Source organism: Giraffa tippelskirchi, chromosome 10 (assembly GCF_054371585.1).
Source record: "Giraffa tippelskirchi isolate mGirTip1 chromosome 10, T2T-mGirTip1v1.2.pri, whole genome shotgun sequence".
NCBI classification, from domain to species: domain Eukaryota; kingdom Metazoa; phylum Chordata; class Mammalia; order Artiodactyla; family Giraffidae; genus Giraffa; species Giraffa tippelskirchi.
The window spans coordinates 144,791,526-144,817,229 of NC_137284.1; the positions used below are offsets into that span (position 1 = coordinate 144,791,526).

The 25,704-nt window shown below is 42.9% G+C and overlaps 1 protein-coding gene across 3 annotated transcripts in view; it reads right to left on the reverse strand.

Moving 5' to 3' along the window:
- Window positions 1–25,704, reverse strand: part of DGKI (diacylglycerol kinase iota) — a 486,267-nt gene that overhangs the window by 259,143 nt on the left and 201,420 nt on the right. For all 3 annotated transcript variants that reach the window (XM_081533024.1, XM_081533025.1, XM_081533023.1), the window contains exons 4-6: window positions 13,710–13,784; window positions 13,265–13,321; window positions 1,784–1,849 (exon numbers count right to left, since the gene is read on the reverse strand). In XM_081533024.1, the coding sequence (XP_081389150.1) occupies window positions 1,784–1,849; window positions 13,265–13,321; window positions 13,710–13,784 (198 nt within the window). The remainder of the gene's footprint in view (window positions 1–1,783; window positions 1,850–13,264; window positions 13,322–13,709; window positions 13,785–25,704) is intronic.

Here is a 25,704-nt window from a genome sequence, read left to right on the forward strand (position 1 = left end):
AATCCAATTCATTAAGATCTTTTTGTACAATTCTTCAGTGTATTCTCACCATCTCTTCTTGATCCCTTCAGCATCTACTAGGTCTCTACCATTTCTGTCCTTTATTGTGCCCATCTTTGGGTGAAATCTTCAGAACAAAATGAAGCAGGGCAAAGGCTAACTGAAGTCTGTCAAGAGAATGCACTGGTCATAGCTAACAACCTTTTTCAACAACTCAAGAGATAACTTATACTTGGACATCACCAAATGGGTCAATATCGAAATCAAATTTATGACATTCCTTGTAGCTGAAGATGGAGAAGCTGTATACAGTTGGCAAAAACAAGACCTGGAGCTGATGGTGGCTCTGATCATCAGCTTTTCACAGCAAAATTCAGGCTTAAACTAAAGAAAAGGGGGAAAACCACTAGGACAGCCAGGTACAACTTAAATCAAATCCCCTATGAAAATGCAGTAGAGGTAATGAATAGATTCAAGGGATCAAATCTAGTAAACAGTGGGCCTGAAGAACTATGGACAGAGGTCTGCAATATTGTACAGAAGGCAGCAGACAAAACCATCCCCAAAGAAAAAGTAAAGCAAGAGGGAAAAGTGGTCATCTGAGGAGGCTTCACAAATAGCTAAAGAAAGAAGAGAAGCAAAATGCAAGGGAGAAAGGGAAAGGTATATCCAACTAAATGCAGAGTTCCAAAGAATAGCAAGGAGAGACAAAAAGGCCTTCTTCAATGAACAGTGCATAAAACTAGAAGAAAATGACAGAAGGGGAAAGACTAGAGATTGCTTCAGGAAAATTGGAAATATCAAGAGACCAGTTTATATTGATGTAATTTTTAAAAAATCTTTGTAGTAGGATTTACCACTGGATTAACCTTCTCAGAGTATCCTTTCATGCCTAAAGTAGATCTTTGTACATTGAAAAAAGCCATAACCTAAATCTGTTAGGGTCAATATCGTGCAGTCTACAGAGCATGCAGGTTTCAAGAGCCCTGCCTCACTCTTCCACATGGCCCTGCACCCTGAGGGGCTTACAGCCCTTGACACTCAAGGAGTAGACATAAATGACCACATATGGGAAGGGCATCTCTTTCTAGGAAGCGGGTAATATCCCAGGAGAGCAACACACTTCTTGCTTCCATGTTGTCCTTCTACCCAGTTTGGCTCAACCACAACATGTCAACACAAGCAGCGTCACTCATCCATCTGCTGATTTTCTGTTGTTGTTTGAAGTGTGTGATGTACCCGCAGTCCTCAGGAGGGAGTTAAAACAAAAGAGGAAGTCTCCTTTCTTTAATTGTCAACAAGGAAATAAAAATTCCTTCATACCAGGGATTAGCACTCAAACCATACCAATCCCTGCTATGAAGACCACTGCCTCTTGAGGGAGTTCTAGAACAAAAAGAACACCTCTTAAGGGACAAAAAAAAAAATGAATTTGCTCAGTTGTGTCCAACTCTTTGGGACCCCATGGACTGTAGCCTACCAGGCTCCTCTGTCCATGGGATTTTCCAGGCAAGGGTACTGGAGTGGGTTGTCATTTCCTTCTCCAGGGGATCTCCTACCCCAGGGATTGAACCCGGGTCTCCTGCATTGCAGGCAGACACTTTACCATCTGAGCCACCAGGGAAGCCCTTCTTAAGGGAAGGAGGCCAAAAGGAAGGAGGCCTTTGGAAGGGAAGTGAGGTACTGAGCCCTGGATTCAGGTGATGGGACTCATCTACCTCAGGTGCTTGCCGAGGCCCGAACACCCTCCTGCCACAGATGGCTGCGCGGGGCGACGCCTTACCTTACCACACTGCTTACACTTTCCTTCCTGCCGGCGCCTGTGTACCCAGTGGTGACGCACAAAGTTCTGTGGGAAAACAAAAGCAAACGAATACGTTTCAATCCGCAAACTCCAGGACTCCTTTTTTAAGTGTTTTAAGAGTAGAGATTTCCATGAACAACCATTTAAGCCCATCTTAGCACAAAAACAAGTATGTGCCTGTGTGATTTGTTTAACAATACACATGAATCCACTTGGGGAAACGAAGCTAAGTCCCCCTCTTTGGATCTTTCATATTTGCAGAAACCATTAGTCACGCCTTCTCTCTGCAGCTTCCTGGTGACAAATGGCTGTAATGAATTCCTGGTACTCTGCTTTCTTCTTAGTAAAAACATGGTTTAGGTTTGTGACCTTGGGCTGGGAGGTAACTGAGGCCGGTAAGAAATATTCTTAAAGAAAGGAGATGAAGGAGAGAAGGACAAAGACATCCATTTTAGAAAACAAATGTGTATTTAATGCTTTATAAGTGCCAGGCAAGCATCATACTCAACATTTGTGTTAGGATGAATTTTAAAGAAATCAAATTCTCAGAAAGAAATAGATCTCATGATTTGAGAGTTGTTTTTTTTTTTAACTAGCGAAAGTAAAGGAAGAGAAATGCTGAAGAAAACTGATGCCAAAGACAAGAGACGTGGGCATATCGTGAAATTCTATAATGAGGTTGTCCTTAGGTATTCTGAATGAGATCAGTTTCCAAGGTCTATCCTGGGCTTGTTTGTGTGCATGCTTAGTCGCTTAGTTGTGTCCAATTCTTTTGCGACCCCACGGGCTGTAGTCCATCAGGCTCCTGTGTCCACGGGAATTCTCCAGGCAAGAATACTGGAGTGGGTTGCCATTTCCTTCTCCAGGGGAGCTTCTCAACACAGGGATCCAACTCATGTCTCTTGCATCTCCTGCACTGGCAGGTGAATTCTTTACCACTGTACCACCTGGGAAGCCCCCTTTCTTGGCTTGTGCTGTAGGAAACATGGAAGGTCCTTTTCCTCCCAAATAGATAATCACTCAAGAAGCACATGTCACCCAGCTGTTGGGATGCTTTATAAGAGAGACAGTGGTCTTCAGGCCTAAGGCTACAGGTAAACCCTAGTAACCTACATACAATTCATCTCTCTTAGGCCAATCTACCTAAAATATTTGTTAATGTTTTTCTTCTGTCCTTTTCTAAGAACACACACTTTACCTGAAATTAACATTTGTATTGTCAGGTCAGTTTATATTTGCCCTTTAAAATAGGCCCTCTAATATATATTCAGCTTTGCAAACACTTACCAAATGCCTACTATCCAGGCATTGTTCTAAGTAAGGAGGGACACAGAAAACAGATCAGTGTCGAGAAAAAAAATGTTATGTCAAGACATGAAATTCAGAGTGACAAAGATACCTCTAACAAACATTAGCATTATCAATTCCAAAATGTCACCTCTATCTCTCTTCATAATGTCAAACCAATTTAAATTAAAGCTAAACAAAGATCTTGGAGGAACAATGGTCTTAACTATAATAAGATACAAAGAAACATAATGGTCCTACTAATTAGTCTAGTTTTTGTCTTGCTTTTTCTACTGTGGCAGTTTAATAAAATAAGGATACAATTCTTACACTATTCTCAGAAAGAAGCTAATAATAATAGTTAACATTTCTTGAGTACTATCTCTGTGTCAGGCACTTTTTAAAATGCCTTACGTATCTAATACCATACACAAAAATAAGCTCAAAATGGGTTAAAGATCTAAATGTAAGACCAGAAATCTATAAAATTCTTAAAGGAAAACATAGGCAGAGCATTCTCTGACATAAATCACAGCAAGATCCTCCATGACCCACCTCTCAGCGTAATGGAAGCAAAACCAAAATAAACAAATGGGACCTAATTAAACTTAAAAGCTTTTGCACAATGAAGGAAACAATAAACAAGGTGAAAAGGCAGTCTTTAGAATGGGAGAAAATAACAGCAAATGAAACAACTGACCAAGAATTAATCTCCAAAATACATAAGCAGCTCACGCAGCTCAACACCAGAAAAACGAACAACCCAATCAAAAAGTGGGCCAAAGAACTAAACAGACATTTCTCCAAAGAAGACATACTGATGGCTAATAAACACATGAAAAGATGCTCAACATCACTCATTATCAGAGAAATGCAAATCAAAACCACAGTGAGTACCATCTCATGGCGGTCAGAATAGCCACCATCAAAAAGTCTACAAACAATAAATGCTGGAGAGGGTGTAGAGAAAAGGGAACCCTCTTACACGGTCGGTGGAAATGCAAACTGTTGCCAACATGGAGAAGAGTGTGGAGATTCCTTAAAAAACTGGGAACAGAATTGCCATACGACACAGGAGTGCCACTGCTCGGCATACACACCAAGGAAACCAGAATTGAAAGAGGCACACATACCCCAATGTTCATTGCAGCACTGTTTACAATAGCTAGGACATGGAAGCAACCTAGATGTCCACTGGCAGACAAAAGGATAAGGAAGTTGTGGTACATACGCACAATGGAATATTACTCAGCTATAAAAAGGGACACACTTGAGTCAGTTCTTTTGAGATGGATGAAACTGGAGTCTATTACACAGAGTGAAGTAAGCCAGAAAGAGAAACACCAATAGAGTATATTAACACATATGTATGGAATTTAGGAAGACGGCAACAATGATCTTACATGCAAGACAGCCAAAGAGACACAGATGTAAAGAACAGACTTGTGGACTCTTATGGGAGAAGGCGAGGGTGGGATGATTTGAGAGAATAGTATTGAAACATGTATATTACCATATGCAAAATAGATGACCAGTGCAAGTTTGATGCATGAAACAGGGCACTCAAAGCCGGTGCTCTGGGACAACCCAGAGGGATGGGGTGGGGAGGGAAGTGGGAAGGGGATTCAGGATGGGGGGACACATGTGCACCCACGGCTGATTCATGTTGTTCAGTTCAGTTCAGTCGCTCAGTCGTGTCCGACTCTTTGTGATCCCATGAATTGCAGCACGCCAGGCCTCTCTGTCCATCACCAACTCCCGGAGTCTACCCAAACCCATGTCCATCGAGTCAGTGATGCCATCCAACCATCTCATCCTCTGTCGTCCCCTTCTCCTCCTGCCCCCAATCCTACCCAGCATCAGGGTCTTTTCCAATGAGTCAACTCTTCGCATGAGGTGGCCAAAGTATTGGAGTTTCAGCTTCAACATCAGTCCTTCCAATGAACACCCAGGATTGATCTCTTTTAGGATGGATTGATTGGATCTCCTTGTAGCCCAAGGGACTCTCAAGAGTCTTCTCCAATACCACAGTTCAAAAGCATCAATTCTGTGGCGCTCAGCTTTCTTCACCGTCCAACTCTCACATCCATACATGACCACTGGAAACACCATAGCCTTGACTAGACGGACTTTTGTTGGCAAAGTAATGTCTCTGCTTTTAAATATGCTATCTAGGTTGGCCATAATCTTCCTTCGAAGGAGTAAGCGTCTTTTAATTTCATGGCTGCAATCATTATCTGCAGTCATTTCGGAGCCCAAAAAAACAACGTCTGACACTGTTTCCACTGTTTTTCCATCTATTTCCCATGAAGTGATGGGACCAGATGCCATGATCTTAGTTTTCTGAACATTGAGCTTTAAGTCAACTTTTTCACTCTCCTCTTTCACTTTCATCAAGAGCCTCTTTAGTTCTTCTTCACTCTCTGCCATAAGGGTGGTGTCATCTGCACGTCTGAGGTTATTGTTATTTCTCCCAGCAATCTTGATTCCAGCTTGTGTTTCTTCCAGCCGAGCGTTTCTCATGATGTACTCTGCATAGAAGTTAAACAAGCAGGGTGACAATATACAGCCTTGACGTACTCCTTTTCCTATTTGGAACCAGTCTGTTGTTCCATGTCCAGTTCTAACTGTTGCTTCCTCACCTGCATACAGGTTTCTCAAGAGACAGGTCAGATGGTCTGGTATTCCCATCTCTTTCAGAATTTTCCACAGTTTATTGTGATCCACACAGTCAAAGGCTTTGGCATAGTCAATAAAGCAGAAATAGATGTTTTTCTGGAACTCTCTTGCTTTTTTGATGATCCAGCGGATATTGGCGATTTGATCTCTGGTTCCTCTGCCTTTTCTAAAACCAGCTTGAACATCTGGAAGTTCACGGTTCACGTATTGCTGAAGCTTGGCTTGGAGAATTTTGAGCATTAATTTACTAGCATGTGAGATGAGTGCAATTGTGCGGTAGTTTGAGCATTCTTTGGCATTGCCTTTCTTTGGGATTGGAACGAAAACTGACCTTTTCCAGTCCTGTGGCCACTGCTGAGTTTTCCAAATCTGCTGGCATATCGAGTGCAGCACTTTCACAGCATCATCTTTCAGGATTTGAAATAGCTCAGATGGAATTCCATCACCTCCACTAGCTTTGTTTGTAGTGATGCTTTCTAAGGCCCACTTGACTTCACATTCCAGGATTCATGTTGATGTATGGCAAAAACCATCACAATGTTGTAATTATCCTCCAATTAAACTAATTAATTAAAAAATGCCTTATATATAATAATAATTTTAATTTTCATGAGAATTTTCATGAGTAGAGGTGTTATTTAGTTGATGACTACTAGTAAAACCCTGAGTTGGTAAAAACATTGAAATATGTCTCTATTGATTGATAAATTGCGGTTCAGTGCTTCTACCATCCCTCTGGCTCCTCCATAGCTACCATAGCACCCCCCATGCCCTCAACACTGCATACCATTTCTACCTTCTCATTATTAGGAAATTAGAATGTTAATTCTGGGCATAGCAGGTCTCTAAGATTCTGGAGCTCTCTTCTGAAAATAAACCATGTAGCCTGGACAATGCCGTTGGGTTCCCCCACAAAGTCAGAAAACTGGGCTGTGCCCCACTGTTGGCAGCTGTCTGTCCAGGTCTCAATATAAAGAATTCAGGGGCCTAGGGCTGCAAGTCCAGGAACCTGCTCACTGTCCATACCTCCAGGTCAGTGCAGAAACTCTACTGGGATGAAGGTACCAGACCCTTCACCTCACAGATGAGGTAGACTGTTCCAGCTTTTCAGCCCACCCACATGAGAAGCACTTTAGCCCACTGCCTGGGAGGACGGGGGCCAACTGCTAAGTCTACTCTATCCCAATTCACGCCATTGTAGGGCAGCTTATCAAAAGGTTTGACTTGAATTATCATCATCATCCTCATTTCACAGACGATGAAACTAAGGTATAGAGTAGTGACTTCAAATGTCAAGGGCCAAGCAAGGATTCAAACCCAGGCAGGCTGGCAGCAGAGCCTGTATTCTCAACGAGTCTGTGGCAGGGCCTCGTCTCTGCTCTGAAATATCAAGTTCAAGCTCTTTCAATAAATGATTTCAATGACAGTCAGTAGTGGAAATATTGAATACATAAAAATGTCAGGCAGTATTACGAGAGATGGAAAAATTTACTATAATTGCTGTTAGTTTAGCAGAAGCTGGGGGAGAATGAACAATAACACTGATGTTAAGAGAAACTCTGCTTATTGAGATTATAAATCACCTAATGACTCTCCATTTAAGAATTGAAGGAGGAAAACACTGGAAGAATTTGATGCAATTACCTGTGAGAAATCATGGTTGGCTCATGGGATTATTTAGTGAGTGACAACCCTAATCAAAAGATTAAACCAGCAATTTCCACAAATCAACAATTATTGAGAAACTATAAGACTGATGATGAATCATTTGTGCAGTGACATACATTGTTTGGTAAACAGATTTATAATACCATGTAGTTTATTTAGGGAATAAAAGAGAACACTTTTAAATTGCTTATTTAAATACTTATGACTCTGCAAGTTGTTGAATATTTTTAATATCACCCTTCTTAGGAAACAGGTAGGCAATTGAGGCACAGATAGAATAACTCATACAAATCACCACTGTAGAAACTGAGTAATTGTCTCTGTGACTCTGATTTGAGATGTCAAGTGTCCATCTATTTAGAGGTCTTCTTAGATCTGATATAAATTTTTTTCTATTGCTGCTTAAATATAGCTTGAACAAAGTGAAAGCCAATAAATGTGTGTTGAATTGAATGAAATTCTCAACCTAATTTCCTTGACAAATCACATAGCTACCATTCTGGAGGATCATCTATTGTTTTTTATCAGTCAGGGGAAAAAGAACACTTCTAGAGAACCACTGCTGTTTTATCATCCATCTTTCCCAAGCACTTAAATGTTTCATACTATTTCCTTTTGACTATTATTCATTTCTCCTAAATTATTGAACTGAAATTAGACTCAGAAGCCTCACACTGCAAATGTGAGTGTTGATACATGCTGCTAAGATAGCAAAGCAAGGCTTCTAATATTATAACATCTTTTATTGTTCATCAATAATCTGAATTATTCATATACCACCATCAAGTACTGGGTAAGAATAGGGCTATTACTTATGGGTGTTAAAATCTTGGTGATCCATTATTTGAGGAATTATTTTCAGTATGGTTAGCAAAAATGCATAACACAATTGCTCAATTATTGCCCAAAGCAGCCAGTTCAATTCATAATATTTAGTTCAGTTCAGTCCCTCAGTTGTGTCCAGCTCTTTGCAACCCCATAGACTGCAGCATGCCAGGCCTCCCTGTCCATCACCAACTCCCGGAGTTTAAAGCAAACTCATGTCCAATGAGTTGGCAATGCCACACAGCCATCTCATCCTCTGTCGTCCCCTTCTCCTCCTGCCCTCAATCCTTCCCAGCATCAGTGGCTTTTCCAATGAGTCAGTCCCTTTGCATCAGGTGGCGAAAGTATTGGAGTTTCAACTTCAGCATCAATCCTCCCAATGAACATTCAGGACTGATTTCCTTTAGGATGGACTGGTTGGATCTCCTTGCAGTCCAAGAGACTCTCAAGAGTCTTCGCCAACACCACAGTTCAAAAGCATCAATTCTTTGGCACTCAGCTTTCTTTATAGTCCAACTCTCACATCCATACATGACTATGGGAAAAACCATAGCCTTGACTAGACAGACCTTTGTTGGCAAAGCATTACTCACAGAGTTTTTTAAAGTATCTTAGAAATTATAGACCAATCCAAGCAGCTTATGTGTAAGGAAACTGAGTCCATCTAGAATGTTTCAACTTAAAGGAATCAACTCAACATTCATTAAAAACACTTCAGGTATCAAGCACCCCACAAAGCCTTGGAGACAGTGATTAACAACCCCGCTCCAGGTCCCACCCCTAGAGACGCCACTAAGGGAAAAAGAAGCAGAGATGTCCTTTGAACACAAGTCAAACTAATTCTAAAGTGACTGTTTCTTTCATTTACATGAAGTAAACTATCTAAGGTCTCTTAATTAAGAATCCCCATGGGTCATGCATCCCTGGTGGCTCAGTCAGTAAAGATTCTGCCTGCAATGTGAGAGACCTGGGTTCGATCCCTGGGTTGGGAAGATGCCTTGGAGGCAGGCATGGCAACCCACTCAAGTATTCTTGCGTGGAGAATCCCATGGACAGAGGAGCCTGGTGGGCCACAGTCCAGGGGGTTGAAAAGAGTCGGACACGACTAAGTGACTAAGCACGGCACATAGTATGTGTCATAAGAATCATTTCCAAATTGTACTCTTAGAATAAGAGTTCTTAGAGATTTGGGGGAAAATTAACCCCTTCATGGGCTTCCCAGGTGGCTCATTGGTAAAGAATTTGCCTGTGATGCAGGAGACCCAGGTTCAATCCCTAGGTCGGGAAGATCCCCTGAAGAAGAGAATGGCAACCCACTCCAGTGTTCTTTCCTGGAGAATTCCATGGAGAGACCATGGGGTGGCAAAGAGTTAGACACAACTAAGCAACTAACACTTTCACTCCTCTATAAATTCATTTGGTCAAAAGATATTCACTGATCACATCTTCTGCACCCTGCCTGGTACAATGAGTTTAGAACAAATTTCATGAGTGGTCTCCCAAAGCTTACACTCCAGGAGGATGGCAACAAACTAGCAAATGAGTAATACCTGTAAATAATTAGGACACACAAAGTGCTCTGCAGGGCAGAACAAGGTGCTTTGATAAAGAACAATGTGTGACCTATTTAGAGGCGGTCATCAACGAAGACCTCAGAGGGGCTCCAACTGTAAGAAAAAGCTGGTCATGAATAGAGATCTCCAGTACAGTGACAAAACACACAAATATCAGAAGGTGAAGAATATCTTGATGTGTGCCTCAAGAACTGAAATCCACATGGCAAATGGATGGGTTGCAAGAGGGTGTCTGGCCCAGCCTACACAGGGCTTTTGACTTTTCATGCCAAGCCAAGGGGTGCAGTTTTCCTCTAAATGACATGGAAACCACTGCCAAGTTCAAAGCTGGAAAATGATATAATCCAATGTTCACTTTAAAAGGTCACTCTCTTATATCATGGTGGATCGATGGGGGAAATTAAAGAATACTGGAGAAGTCACTTCAGTGGTCAAAAGCGAGGGATCATGGTGTCTCGGTCTAGGGCACTGACAACAGAAATGGAGATAAATGCAAGATTTGAAATATATTTTATAAATAAAATTGATAGGGCTGGCAAATGGATTGTGTGGGGAGTACCCGAGAGAAGCATCATTATGATCCCCTGTTTTCTCTTTTCGGGAACTGGGCCAACAGTCATCTCATTTTCTGAGATACAAAACAATTGAAAAATATAGTTTTTACAGTGATGGCAATCGAGTTTAGTTAGTAATGTATTATATTTGAGATGACTCTGACACATTCAATGGGCATATCAAATGGAACTCCAAGTGTTGCCAACCCAGACATGATTTTGAAAGCCAAAGGATTGGAGGAGTTCTCCCAACGACAGTAGGCAGAGTGTAGCTCAGTACTAATAAGCCCAACAAATATGCAGAAATTAGGGAGTGAACAATGAAAGGACTACCCAGTGAAATATTTAAGAGGAATATTAAGAAAGCTGTCATGACAAGAGAGCATTTCAAGAAGGAGGAAATACTGAGTAGTTTGAAAACATCTGAAAGACTGAATAAGAACAGAAAATATCTAATGAATCTGGCGTCAAGGAGATATTGGCAAGATTTAAAAAAGCAATTTCAGTGAATGGGTAGAGTAAGACCATATCAGAACAGGTTAAAATGCCTAGGAGGTCAACAGGCTAGAAACAATTTCTATGGCTAACACTTTCCGGAACACAACACTGAGAATCAGAGCTGCCATTAAGACACAGTTGGTAGTTAAGGAATATTCTTGTTTGTTTGTTTTTTTAAAGATGGGCGCTCTCAGCGCATGTTTATGGTGATGGAAATAATCTAGAAGGAAGGTGAGGAGTTGAAAATGTACACATGGAAGAAATAGAAAGTCCTGATATGAAGACAAAGGAAGACACTGAAAGCACTTAGGAAGGGTCTGGCTTCATAGAAGAGAAATAATACAGCTACTGAAACACATCCCCCAAAATCTGGTGTTAGAAATTAGAAACAATTACCATTACCTATCCAAATGGAAAAAGAGAAATTAAAGGACAGGGAGCCAAATGTAGACATATGGATACCCTGGTTAGAAATTTATGAAGTCCATCTCAAAAACTCAAAACAATTTCTTCTATTGTCCTAAATAAAATTTCTCCTTCATCTGAGCTATCACTGAGTTATCCTTTGGGCAATGCTATAGTGTATTCCAATGACATCGAGGGTAAACACAACCCTATCATTTTTCTTAAGACTTTCTCACCCTGTGTGTGACCCGTAACCAACCTCTTGCTGACATAATAGACGAGCACAGTGGGAGCGGACAGCTAACGGGGACAGCTATTTTTATCTCTCTCTACAACCTCCACTGCCAGCCTATTCTCTCTCCATGTTTTCTCCCAATCTGCTTGTATTAATCAGTAACAATATTCTTCTTCTTCACTGTGTCTTCATTCATTAACTGTCATTAACACCAATCTATACTCCGACGTCTTCTATTCCTATCTTACCCAGTCATCAATCTCATAGCTTTAATTACTACCTCGAAATGCTGACAATTCACCAGTGTCTAACCTCTAGCCCAATCTTCCTCATAAGCTCATAACTTGTATAACCACTCAGCTTTCTGTTGGGTATCACTAGCTGGGAGCCTCAGGACAACTCAAACTTGAGAGTTCTACAACTGAACTCATTACTTCTCTACCATATCCTCAAGGCAATTCATTTGCCAACATATTTGTCCTTATAGTCAAAGGACGGGGAGCTTGGTATAAAGCTATGGTCTTTCCAGTAGTCATGCAGAGGTGTAAGAGTTGGACCATAAAGAAGGCTAAGTGCTGAAGAACTGATACTTTCAAATTGTGGTGCTGGAAAAAACTCTTCAGAGTCCCCTGGACAGCAAGGAGATCAAACCAGTCCATCCTAAAAATCAATCTTGAATATACACTGCAAGGAGTGGTGCTGAAGCTAAAGCTCCAATACTTTGGCCCCCTGATGCAAGCAGCTGACTCACTGAAAAGACCCTGATGCTGGGAAAGATTGATGGCATGAAGAGAAGGGGGTGACAGAGGATGAGATGGTTGGATGGCATCAGGGACTCAATGGACGTGAGTTTGAGCAAACTCAGGGAGTTGATGAAGAATAGGGGAGCCTGGTGTGCTGCAGTCTATGGGGGTCACAAAGAGTCGGATGCAACTTAGTGACTGAAAACAACAACCCCTGTTCTTGTGTCCAAAATCCAATCAATTAATATATCCTGACCATCTTATTTCCTTCAAATTCACATTTGTCAATTTTCTCCATCTCAGTATCACTGTTAATTCAGATCACCATTATCACTTGCCTAGACTAAGAGAATAGCCAATTTCCTCCATGCCTCTAACATTGCTGCTCTTGAAATACATGGCACCCCCTCCACACTGTAGCCAGATGAATATATTCTGCTTAAAATAGTTCAGTGCCCCCTCTAATTACTATGATGATGAGACATGCAGCTTGCATCCTTGCTAACAAGGGCCTTTGTGGTCTCGCTTCTGCTTATCTCGTGGGTCTCATGCCTTCCTCGTATGTCTCTCACTTTTGAGCCTGTGTGCATGTGTTCTGTCTAGAAGGTGCTCACTCACCCCCGAGCTAACTATCCCCCAAATCTTCACTTAGATCAATCCTTTGGGTCTTCCAGGTGGAATTAAAATGGACCAAAAGCCAATAAAATACTATTTCTTTCTTACCTTTCCAATTCTACCACCATTCCCTCTCCCTACTTTCTGGTTCATTCAGTAAGACCTTAGCTCTCCAGGGCATTGTATGAGAAGAAGAAAGGGTAGCAGACCACACTGAAGAGACTTGGGGGGTTTACTGATTGTATTTGTTGAGATACTGATAAGACACTAATGTGAAATGGAGGGAGACAGATTTTTTTAATCCCTGGTGACTATGAATCCAATGAATCAATGGCAAATAAAAGGTGGTATTTGCACTAGAGCTCTGAAATACTTACTTCTCTTGGTGATCTTGAACCTCCTTCTCGAAACGTTGGTTTACATCTGAAATTAATCTGTCATTTAAAAAGAAAAGTGTATTATATTAGGGAAAGCACCCAACTAGAATGAGTTACCCTAAAAAAACCAACAAATCTCATGGGTGAATAACAACACTTGCTATTATTGTGAAGAAACAGGCCCATACCAGGCTTTTCTCTCTAACCTTTTTATACCTTTACCCAAGAGCCAACATGAAATGATACCAAATTAAAGCTCGGTAAACAATATAGTGAATGTGAACCTTAATCATAGTCCTTCCATTATTAATCTGGTGATAACGTTGGACTTCTAGGTTTCTAAAAGAGCATAGTTGTCAAGAAGTCGAAAATGAAAACAGACGCTTTCTTTGAAGTCCAAACACTTGCAGGGTAGAAAAGATTGCAGCAGGTGGCGCTGTCTCACCTTTTCTAGCTGTTCAATGCAGGCGGTATGGACGACAATCTTACAGACCGCACACTTCCTCCTGAGAGCTGATTTCTACAACAGACAATTCAGAAGACAAGAAGAAATGTTAACAGTCTGTTCTGAAGGGTTCCCTGATAGTAAAGAGAACACATGTAAATGAAGCAAACATAAACCAGTTTAAAACTTCATCATAGACATTCAATAATATGAAACTTCATCAATAGTCCTTTGATCTACTAAGCAGCTCCATAGTCATGACTTAGGGTGGCTGAGATGTTCTTCCTACAATATAATCATACCCTAAATGCTATACATTGAGTATATACTATGACCCAAACTCTTTATTCTGTTTTTTTTTTCCTAAGTTTCATAACTTAACATGGTAGGCATTATTATCTTCTAATTTTTTTTTTTTCATGTTTACTCTAAGGGGTAGGGCCAACATTCCAGGTTCAAAACAAGCATTCTTTCCCTACAGTCAAAGAGTCTACCTTTCAAGGGGCTATCACCTTGGGCTTTTATTCTCAGCACAAACCTAAACAAAGCTACTTGGGTTTCTGCCCAAGTCATCTGAAAAGTAAAAAGACAAGTCTAACGTTTACTAATCATTATCACGATCATAACAGCAGCAACAGTAACAGCAGCTCACATGAATGTAGTACCTGCCATGTGCCAGGCAGTCTCCTAAGCACTTCACAAACAGTAACACTTAATCCTCACCACCCTGAGAAATAGATACTATTCTTACTTCCATTATAGAGATAAGAAAGCTGAGGCACAGGAAGGGATGTACCTGAGGTTATAGACGTGGAGCACAGCAGGACCAGGGAGTCTGAAACCAGACTCGTGCTTAAAAGCATTACACAGTTCGGCCTCTCTGACACTCAGTTCGAGTTAAAAATTCACAATAAAAATACTCTCTGAGGTTGATCTTTTCTCTAACTAAAAAACAAGCAGTAGAAAGAGAGAGGGGAAGGTGTGGAAATCTTGATTCATTGCTCCTGGTGCCATGGAAAGTGTAAGCCACCAATGCTCAAGACTCTCTATGAAGGACAAGTTAAAAGGCAGAACTGCATGAATAATTTCAGGGTTTGAGTACTGAAAGAAATTTACTATAACAAAGCCAATCTGTGAAACAGCCCATCAAAGCATTCGTGTGTGAAAGGCCCCAAGTCCCTGTCCTCAAGAAAGGCACGACCACAGGGTACATTCTAAGGACTGGCTTCTCCTACTGGGATACGACTTTTGAGCTAAAAATTGAGGTGATGCTGTTACAAAAGGAGTCTGGAAGAAACGCAAACCAGCACCTTGGAAGGGGCAGAATCGGCAAAGAAACCATAGCCTCCTGCCTCCTAGACGGCTCTACCCATTCAAACACAGGGTCTCCACAGTGCCGTCAGACAGCAGTCAAGCGCCAAGAACACTGCAGTCAGTACTGCAGCAATGACGCGTGTCACCCTAATGCCCACTGACTAAGGTTTAGGCACTGTGCTTGCAAACGCTTTCATCATTCTTGGTTTTTCTCTGCCTGAGGAAAGAACATGGTCTGGAACTTTAAGAAAGTTTGGTAATCAATTGATTTTGCAAAAAGACAGGATAAAGGGAAACCCAAGCATCTAGCTACACTATTGAAAAGTGTCTCGGCTGTACTACTAAAAAGAAAGAGGGGATGGGTGGGAAGAAAAAGGAAGCGGTGGGAGAAGAGGAGAGAGAACAAGAAGAATGACAAGCAGAAGCGGCAGCACCAGCAGTGGCAACATCACTCAAGGCAACAATAATAAAATTCTAGGTTTGTAGTTTTTCATGAGCTGAGTGCCCATTAGCAAACTCTTGATGCTCTCCTGTTAGCTGGAACTCCTGGTGGGGACAACCGCCTTAGCATATCCCGCAGCAAATGCATGGGGCTCTAGAGTCCTGTTGCTCAAGAGTTATAGTGATGCTTGAGAGTCAATCTCATTCGACTCGTTATCCACCAACCCCCTAGGAGATTTCACAGCAGGCAAGCAAAGTGACACTCTCATGGTAGCAACCACTTACAGGCTGATTCAAGGCCACCTGAAAAGCCTCCCTCCAGTTAAGTCCTGCCCCGGTCGCGCTTTGTGCCTGACCGTGTGCTCTGTGCTGGGGTCTGCATGAGGTTGCATGAAGCCTCCTTGAGACTGCTAAGAAGCCACTGAGCATGGTGGGAAGGGACAAACATGTACTCATTGAAGCCAGAATACCTCTTCCTTGCCTTGTTTTCCATCTGGATTTCAAGTCAGAATCTTTTTTGAATAAGAGATCTTGCCTGGAAAAGCTTGAGAGCCAGTAGGTTAAGACTGTTCTCTCTCAGTTTCCTAGGATAACATGCAGTTACACTGATAAGTCAGGTTCAGTCCCTGGGTCAGGAAGATCTCTTGGAGGAGGGCATGGCAACCCACTCCAGTATTCTTGCCTGGAGAACCCCATGGACAGAGGAACCTGGTGGACTACAGTTCATAGGGTTGCAAAGAGTCGAACATGACTGAAGCGACTTTAGCACATATGCACGCACACTGATATCATTCACGTGTAATAATTCAAGTGCAATGTTCTACAGATGATAATACATGAAGAAAAGTGCCTTACACTATAAAACTGATTTTATTTAGACAATATTGAATTTTTAAAGGCCATCATAAAATATAATATGTGCTTCTATGCCTTCTGAGGCAGAATATATAAACCATAATCTGAATTTGTCTTTATAATCACAACATGATGCATTTTACTACAGACAACAGTCATTTTTCTGCTTCCTGTCTTTCTCTCAGGCTAGAAGTTGTTGTGTCTGACTTTAGTTGCCCTCAGTTTCCTAAATGACAGTTTCTAAACAGCTTATAATCTGATAAATTAGGTAATTAAGATCTATATATAATCATATGCAAAATTAAGTGAATAAATTCTGACTGAAGCCCTCAGGTATTTTTACATAGTAGAAAAATATATCAATTTTTGCTTCTCAACTGATGAAAACTGTTTCAGTGAATCAGAAGTCCGAACTGCTGACTTCTTGGTTTATTACTGTGCTTCAGTTGGTTCAAGTTCCTGGAAGCAGGTGGATAATAAGCTCCTGGGCAAAATGCTCAATTCATGCTTGGTTATGTTTCAATTTTTATTTGCAAGATTCAAACTAAATATAAAGATAAAATTCAGGAATCTAGACATTCTAAATACTGTAAGTGTTCACCTTTTCTTGAAAAACTCTTAATTTAAGTCAATAATTTCTTCAGTATAAAAAATGATAAAGCAAGAAAAGTCACTGAAATTAAGTCAGCAGATTATCTGTCATTCTTCTTAGTGGGACAGTTGTGATAGAACCTAGCACCAAAATGCAAATTCAAAAATAAATATGACCTGGGAAGTAAACGTGCTTAAAAATTATAAAAGTTTAATAATTCACTCTCATGATTTAAAGGCCAATTAGGCTTATTGCTTCAAGTATCAAGTGACCTCAGTACCTTACCAAGGGTTTCCTCATTCGTAAAAGGCAGTTTATGAATTTATAATTGTGTGTGTGTCCATGTGTGCGACAGCTGTAAAAACTAGTGGGCAGGCACATCTGGGAAAACTAAGACAATATAGGCTATATTATAAATTGTATCCCATTATACAATGCTTCCCAGATGGCAACAGTGGTAAAGAATTGGCTTGCCAATGCAGGAGACACAAGAGATTGTGGGTTGGAACCCTGGGTCGGGAAGATTCCCTTGAGAAGGAAACGGCAACCCACTCCAATTATTCTTGCCTGGAAAGTCCCATGGACAGAGGAGCCTGGCAGGCTACAGTCCATGGGGTCGCAAGAGTCAGACACGACTAAGGGACTGAGCTCACATACAGTGACCATAATTTACTTATATAATCATGACACCGTGAATGATACGTGTGCTTTAGGATGGTAGGCACAACCTAACCAGCAGACCCAACAGTGACATAAAAGAACACCTTCCGAGTTCTGACTTGGCCCTACACATTTCCCATGCTGCAGGCACTGCTGGTACTCCAAGCAGTAACAATTCCTTTCCAAACTTCAGCTCATCTCAAGCACAAAAGCAAAACAGCCTTAGACCACTGGCACTGGGGATGGAAGCTAGAGAGGGGCTGAAAGGACCAGAGGCAATAGTTGTAGAAAGTATGTAACTGTCCCTGAGAAAGAGTTTAATATCTCATCCTATCCCACCCACCCGCTCCCTTTGGTCACAAGTCCCTGATTCATCTGTACCACCAAGCAAGCTATGTTTGTTTCCTTTGAATAAGAGATGTGCTTTCTACTAAGTAATAATGAAGATCTGGTGGTTCAGTTCAGTTCAGTCGCTCAGTCGTGTCCGACTCTTTGCGACCCCATGAATTGCAGCACGCCAGGCCTCTCTGTCCATCACCAACTCCCGGAGTTTACCCAAACCCATGTCCATCGAGTTGGTGATGCCATCCCACCATCTCATCCTCTGTCGTCCCCTTCTCCTCCCGCCCCCAATCCTACCCAGCATTAGGGTCTTTTCCAATGAGTCAACCCTTCGCATGAGGTGGCCAAAGTATTGGAGTTTCAGCTTCAACATCAGTCCTTCCAATGAACACCCAGGATTGATCTCTTTTAGTATGGATTGATTGGATCTCCTTGCAGTCCAAGGGACTCTCAAGAGTCTTCTCTGACACCACAGTTCAAAAGCATCAATTTTGCGGCGCTCAGCTTTCTTCACCGTCCAACTCTCACATCCATACATGACCACTGGAAAAACCATAGCCTTGACTAGACGGACTTTTGTTGGCAAAGTAATGCCTCTGCTTTTAAATATGCTATCTAGGTTGGCCATAAGCTTCCTTCCAAGGAGTAAGCGTCTTTTAATTTCATGGCTGCAATCACCATCGGCAGTGATTTTGGAGCCCCCAAAAATAAAGTCTGACACTGTTTCCCCATCTATTTCCCATGAAGTGATGGGACCAGATGCCATGATCTTAGTTTTCTGAATGTTGAGCTTTAAGCCAACTTTTTCACTCTCCTCTTTCACTTTCATCAAGAGCCTCTTTAGTTCTTCTTCACTTTCTGCCATAAGGGTGGTGTCATCCGCATATCTGAGGTTATTGATATTTCTCCCGGCAATCTTGATTCCAGCTTGTGTTTCTTCCAGCCCAGCGTTTCTCATGATGTACTCTGTATATAAGTTAAATAAGCAGGGTGACAATATACAGCCTTGACGTACTCCTTTTCCTATTTGGAACCAGTCTGTTGTTCCATGTCCAGTTCGAACTGTTGCTTCCTGACCTGCATACAAGTTTCTCAGCATTTGATAGAGAGAGAAGTGAGGGAGGGAAGAAAAGAAGAGGAGAAAGAAAAGGAACCTAGCTTCACAGGTTTATGATTTGTGACAGGTCAAGGCCACCATGCTGCAAGGTAACTTAATTCAAATGTCACCCCTAATAATGCCAAATTTGACCCAAGAAGCATGTATGACAAGGCTGACTGAGCCTCTTGCCAATAAATATCCACCAAATCTCATTTTTCCCTGAAGATGAGCAAGTCATCCTGCCTCTGACCACATCTCTCCTGCTGTATTCTTAAAGACACTCTCCCCCAACACACACACACACACACACACACACACACACACACACACACACACGTACACGGAGGTTTAATCACAGAGATCAGAAGCAGAGAAGCAGGAGGAAAAATTTGGTCTCCAGAGCCCACGTGGCCACCCTTTCTCGGCCTCCTGTCTCAAGAGACCTCAGGGGCCAGAGCCTGCTGCTGGCCAAACAGCAGTATGGGCCTGGCAGCATCTCACTGCAGACAGAGTCCCCAGAGCACAGGCTCCCAGATCAAATGCAAGAAACCAATGTTTCCATCAGCCCCACGCCTGTCACAAGGCCATGGGGACAAAAGGACGAATGGCTAGGAAAGGGGCTCTGGGCAGGGATGCAACCACACTGGGAGAGGGGAAGGAGGCAGAGAAAGTCCTGTGGGGAGGACGGGATGAGGAGCTGAGCGGTGAAAAGCTGGGAGAAGAAGGCTGCATGATTGTAAAGTAATGAACCTTCAATTAAAATAAATAAATAAACAAACAAACAAAAAAGAAGGCTGGATGAAGTGGTGGGCTGAGCTTACAAACTCAGGCTGCCCCAGATGTCTTCTCCCCAGTAATTCTCAACCTCCTCACCCTTCCTGCCTCACAAGAATCATGGTGAAAAAGAGAAGCTGAGTGCTGGGAGTCAGGTAAAGAAGAAACAGCAAATGGGGCAAGAAGAATTTTATCCTCACTTCTGGACCCAAAGCTCTGTTTACAGGGGGGCACTCTGATGGAAAAGGGAGACAGGGCGATCGGGCCCAGGCAAGGCCGTCCATTCTTCCTCTCTAAGGGTGGAGGTAAAGGAAACCTCCTAAGCCCTCCGAGGGTCAGGAATCCGGCAAACCTTCAGTGGGGACTGCCTCTACGGGCAAGGCGAACAAGAACACTGCTGCTGTCTAATCCTAGGTAAATGGTAAACAAGAGTTCTTTGATTTATTTAAAAACCTAATTAGAAGAAATGACAAGCATCCTTGGCAAGTGCTACTCCTCTGGGGCGTCTAGGATGCAATCTGCAAATTGATATTAGGGAAAAAAGAAGAATGACATTATCTGGAGGCTCCGTTACTGTGGCTTCGGGGCCAAAGCAAAGGCTTCATGCCCACTTGTGAGGGAGCCTCTCTTTCTCAGATAGAAAGACAGGACATTTTGGACAAATCAAGAGGGTGGGTAGCTGAAGTGCCAGCACACCCCTATTTTGGCTGCTCAATACATAAGTAAGCCTCTCTTACTTGGCAGGATTGCCACTGTGATGGCAGGATTTCACGAGCCTGGAGTAGGGAGCAGAGAGGCCACGTGTCAGGAGGAGTCTGTTCCCAGGGGGAGTCTCCGAGCCCTCCCTCTCTCAAGGGTCTCCTGGAGGGAGACCTCGCTCGGTGTGAACGGGTGCCAGCCCTCGGCCTGGGCACCACTGCCCATGTTGGAGAGTCCAGGCCTTCATGTGTCAGGGCCCCACGTGTTTGCACCACGTGTCCTCTGGAGAGGGCTCAGTGGGGGGCTGGAGCCCTCTGAGACACACCCCATTACCACCGCCCGAGATACTAAAGGTGCCAGAAGTGCCTCAGAATATATGAAAGCAAAAGGAGCAAGACCAACAGGAGGCTGGGTCAGGGATCAGATAAACAAGTAACAAAAGTACTCATGCAATGCTCAACCACACACCAGTACATCTAAATCTGCGGGTCTCTGGAATCAGGGTGGTCTGAGGTGTCCGACGTAGTGAATTCTGCATGTCCCTAAAACACGGAGTGCTAAGCAGGAAGTGAAGTGAAGGAAGCTTCTGTCCTTCCTGGGAGAAGCTGGCGAGCCACTTGAGGAGACAAGGAGGACTCGAGATGAAGGTCATTAACAGGAGAAGGCCCTGCATGGCTAAATGCTAAATGAACAGCTCGGACAATAAAAGCTGTAATTTAGAGCAGAGGCTGCATCAGTAAAAAGCACCTAGTCGGAAAAGAAAAAAAAACGAAAACACAATTCTTTAATTGGGGCTTAAAAGATATATAAATATTTGAAAAATTGAAGACACTCTCTCAGGAAGAAGACCCAGAGGCTCTGATGCCTCCTAAGAGGAACTGAGCTGGCTTCTGCGGGTCCAGTGGGGCCCCAAGCCAGGGGGCTCACAGATGTCTATTTGCATGAGTCACTGGGCATTGCGTTTGGTGGAGAAATGTGGAGGCTTCTCTGTGTGTCGGGGCAGACGATCAGGCAGGGGTCCACAGAGGCGAAGAGTGGGAACGCTGGCTGTGGGTCACGAGGAGTTCAAAGAGAAATGGCGGAGGAAAACCATTCCCCAGAGGCCCGGGGTTAAAAAGGATAGGGTTACAAAGAGATGGGAGAGTCCCCTGTGTTTCCATACTGCTCTAATCCAACACCAGGAAACACTGCCTAATACATAATCGGAGCTCAAGAGATATTCTGGAAGGGAGGGAGAGAGGAAGGGAGGGGAGAAGAATGGGCTTTCTCCTTAGTGTAAGCCCCCAGACTAACCTCCGGCTGGAGAAATGGTGGCTTTGGAATGAGACAAAGCTCCTGCCCCTCCAAGGCACAGGCATTCTCAGGATAGGCAACCCCGAAAGGAGAGAGAAAGTGGCACCTAGAGGTGTTTGAGGGACAGAAGACCTTTATAAATCTTAGAGGGAAAATGGGGTAGAGGCTTTATGGGGAGGACAGCTGAACAAATTCTGTGACCACAGTGGTGTCTTTGGGGGAATTTCAGAGACATCAGACAAGAAGGGTATCTTGTCGAAGGCTGAAAGTGAAAGTATTAGTCACTTAGTCATGTCCGACTCTTTGCAACCCCACAGATTGAACTCGTGACTGCAGCCTGCCAGGCTCCTCTGTCCACGGAATTCTCCAGGCAAGAATACCCAAGTGGGTAGCCTTCTCCAGGGGATTCCCTTCTTCAGGGGATCTGCCAGACCCAGGGATCGAACTCAGGTCTCCATTGCAGGAAAAAGCAACCATACTTTAATTTTAAAAGGTGATTTTTAGGTAATGAGAGTTCATAGTGAAAATTCACATATTAGGCAATGAGGGCCTGAATTGGAATGACAAAGAATGGAGCAGAAGTAAAAGCAGAAAAGCCAGAGTGATGAATCACCAAGAGAGCAGGGCCCTCTTTCCATCCCACACAGGTCTCCCAAAAGGAGGCCCCAACCTGGGCCTCATGTCTTTCAGGAGCAACCAGCCCCAGATGTCTGCACTCCAAGTCCACGGCCAGTTTGCTGCTGTGTGTGCGGCAGCTCACTACATGCCCTTCTCTCTTGGGCCGTGTTATGGTGGGGACTGCCTCTGAAGTACTGCAACAGAACTCACTGAACGCGCTCTCCAAACAGCACAGTTTGTTCTGTACTAAGGCACACATTATCTGAAGCACTTTGCATATGAAAGTGTTTATGTTTCCAGAGACACCTCCCCTGAGGACCCGCAGATGAGCCTGTAAATCTCGGATAGGCAGGATCCACCAGAGCTGACACAGAAGGGCCTGCTCCACAGCGCCCCTAGAGACACAGAGAGGAGGAGAAAAGTGCCATTGTTTGGACATGGATACATTTTTCTATTTCCCCAACAGCCAGTGCATTTTGTATTTTTCATGTGAAGAGAAAGAAAAAACAAACTCTTAGACCAGGAAGCTAAGGGAAGGGAACGGACTCTGGGAGCTGAATATGAAGAACCACATGGAAAAATGAGACCACCACCTGGAAACCTTACCTCATCCAGAAAAGCAGCCAATCAGGGCTCACGGGAAGAACAATTTGGGAAGAACCAAATTACTAGCTAGCGAGTTAATTCAAAGCTAAAGTTGATCGCTGGTTATCAACTGAAACCTCACTGTGTTTTGACCACTGGATTAGGATTGGAACAAGTCGTGGTCAGAATAGCACAGGCTCATTTTGGTTTTGTTTCTTTAAATAGTTATTTGGCTGTGCCAGGTCTTAGCTGCAGCAAGTGGGATCTCCGATCTTAGTTGTGGCAGGCAGGATCTTTAGTTGCAGCAGGCAGGATCTTTAGTTGCGGCATGTAGGATCTAGTTCCCTCTGACCAGGGATCGAACTTGGGTCCCCCACACTGGGAGTGTGGAATCTTAGTCACTGGACCACCAAAGAAGTCCTTAGGCTCATTTTGAGAGGGGAAAACTGGTACATGTCCCTATCTCAATGCTGCTAAGTCGCTTCAGTCGTGTCCGACTCTGTGCGACCCCATAGACGGCAGCCCACCAGGCTCCGCCATCCATGGGATTCTCCAGGCAAGAACACTGGAGTGGGTTGCCGTTTCCTTCTCCAATGCATGAAAGTGAAAAGTGAAAGTGAAGTCACTCAGTCGTGTCTGACTCTTAGTGACCCCATGGACTGCAGCCTACCAGGCTCCTCTGTCCATGGGATTTGCCAGGCAAGAGTATTGGAGTGGGGTGCCAATACCTATCTCAATAGTTCACCCTTAAAATGAAACTCCTGGTGGCTCAGGCAGTAAAGAATCTGCCTGCAATGCAAGAGACACAGGTTGGAACCTTGGTCCAGCAAGATCCTCTGGAGAAGGAAATGGCAACCCACTCCAGTATTCTTACCTGGGTAATTCCATGGACAGAGGAGCCTGGTGGGCCCAGTCCATGTGGTCGCAAAAGAGTTGGGCATGACTGAAGGACTCAACTCAACACTGAAATTTCTACCAAATCAGTCTCTTTAAGAGTGATTTAAAAGTGGCTTATGCTAGAGAATTTAGTTTTTGTTTGTTTGTTTTTTAAATGGGAAGAAAGTGATAGGTACAAGGCTTCTCTAATGGGCTTTAATAAAAAACTGCCACATGACTCTTAGAAGAAGTCTATGTCCTGGAATTTGATTGGGTAACTGGTATACACATCTACTACCTTTTGTACATCTACATAAAATTCAGGTCCAGTTATTGAGACATAAACCAAACATAGATTGCAGCTGTTACTTATGAAAAGGATGATGAATGGCCTGCTAAGTCTGTATTAACTGGTACAAGTTTAATGGAAACATACCAACACACGGTTGACCCCAGAACCAGGCTGATGATGCTCTGGGTGCCCCTCATTGACTGGTCCAAGACTGGTGTTCCTTGTACCAGCTTTGCATAGCCACCATGCATGAAAAAGGGACTTCTGACTAATGAACCCCAAGAAATCATCAAAAACCCATAATTCTATTTCCTATTCCTGATTCTCATTTTACCCAAGGAGACACCATATTTCCATGACTACTATTATTGACCATCTATGGACTCTGCTACTCTCATCTCTTGTTTGGCTGTGTATTTTCTTCTGCCTGCTTGTCTTTGCCTCATGTCTTTTTTACCATTTGTTTCTTCTGTGCCTCTCAGCTTTGATGTTAGCAGGTTCTAACGGTGGCCGGTCAATAGCTGTAAGTGTATCATGTGTTATCTTTCTGCTTTGGTTCTTCTCAGCTGCTTTTATGGCTGTTCCCTGCTCAATATTTGTACTCTCTTCAAAGTTATCTCAGATCAAAGCTGCCATGTAGCTTGCTGTAGACTGAAGTGCTTCTGTATGTACACAAAAATGTATATAAATACAATTACAAGCATACAGGCACTAATAAGTAGATACTCATGCAACCGGAAAACACAAACACGTGTGTACTCACAATTTTCCATCAGTTAGGTATGAGCTGGACATATTACAGTAGTCATAGTAGAGACAACAGGAAATGGTGTTTCAATGTTGTCTTAATTGTCTTGTTCTAAGGTAGTGTATCAAGGGCAAAGCAGAGACCTGAAGCTTAACATAAACTAGGAAACACCAACCACAGTTTGCCTTTTAATATTTGCTAGCCTGATAGCATCATATATGCCATCTTATTTGCAGCATGATTCCTAATACATTCTCGTTATCAGTTTAATCCGTGGAAATAAACGGAATTGTTTTTTTTCCTAAAGTTCACAGAACAAGATCTCTAAACAATAATCTAGAGACATTTACTTTAATCCAGAAGACTGCATCTACTTACAAAGCCATATTAAACTGTGGTAAATTACCTATCCCTTCAATGTCATTTCCAACATCCCAAGCTGCTGAGGACATAATGAAGACAAAGTCTTTCAGTCATGGCCCAGGAGACCACCATTTCAATTTCAGCTCACCCAAAACTGTATCTCCAATTGGCCATGTGGTTTTCCTTCACATACATACAACTACTGATACCATTTTTCAATGAAGATATCGTTATCACAAGAGTATTTACCAGAAGGCTGGCAGTGTGATATACATACCATGTGTCTGAGAGACATAGCTCAGCTCAGCCACCCAATGTGGGTACCATTCACCTACCGTACATATAAGAAGCTGAGACTCAATGAGACTGAGCAACTTGCCCAAGAGACACTTGCCAAGAGTGGAACTTAGGTCTTTCTGACTCAAAACCATATCCTTCTATTAC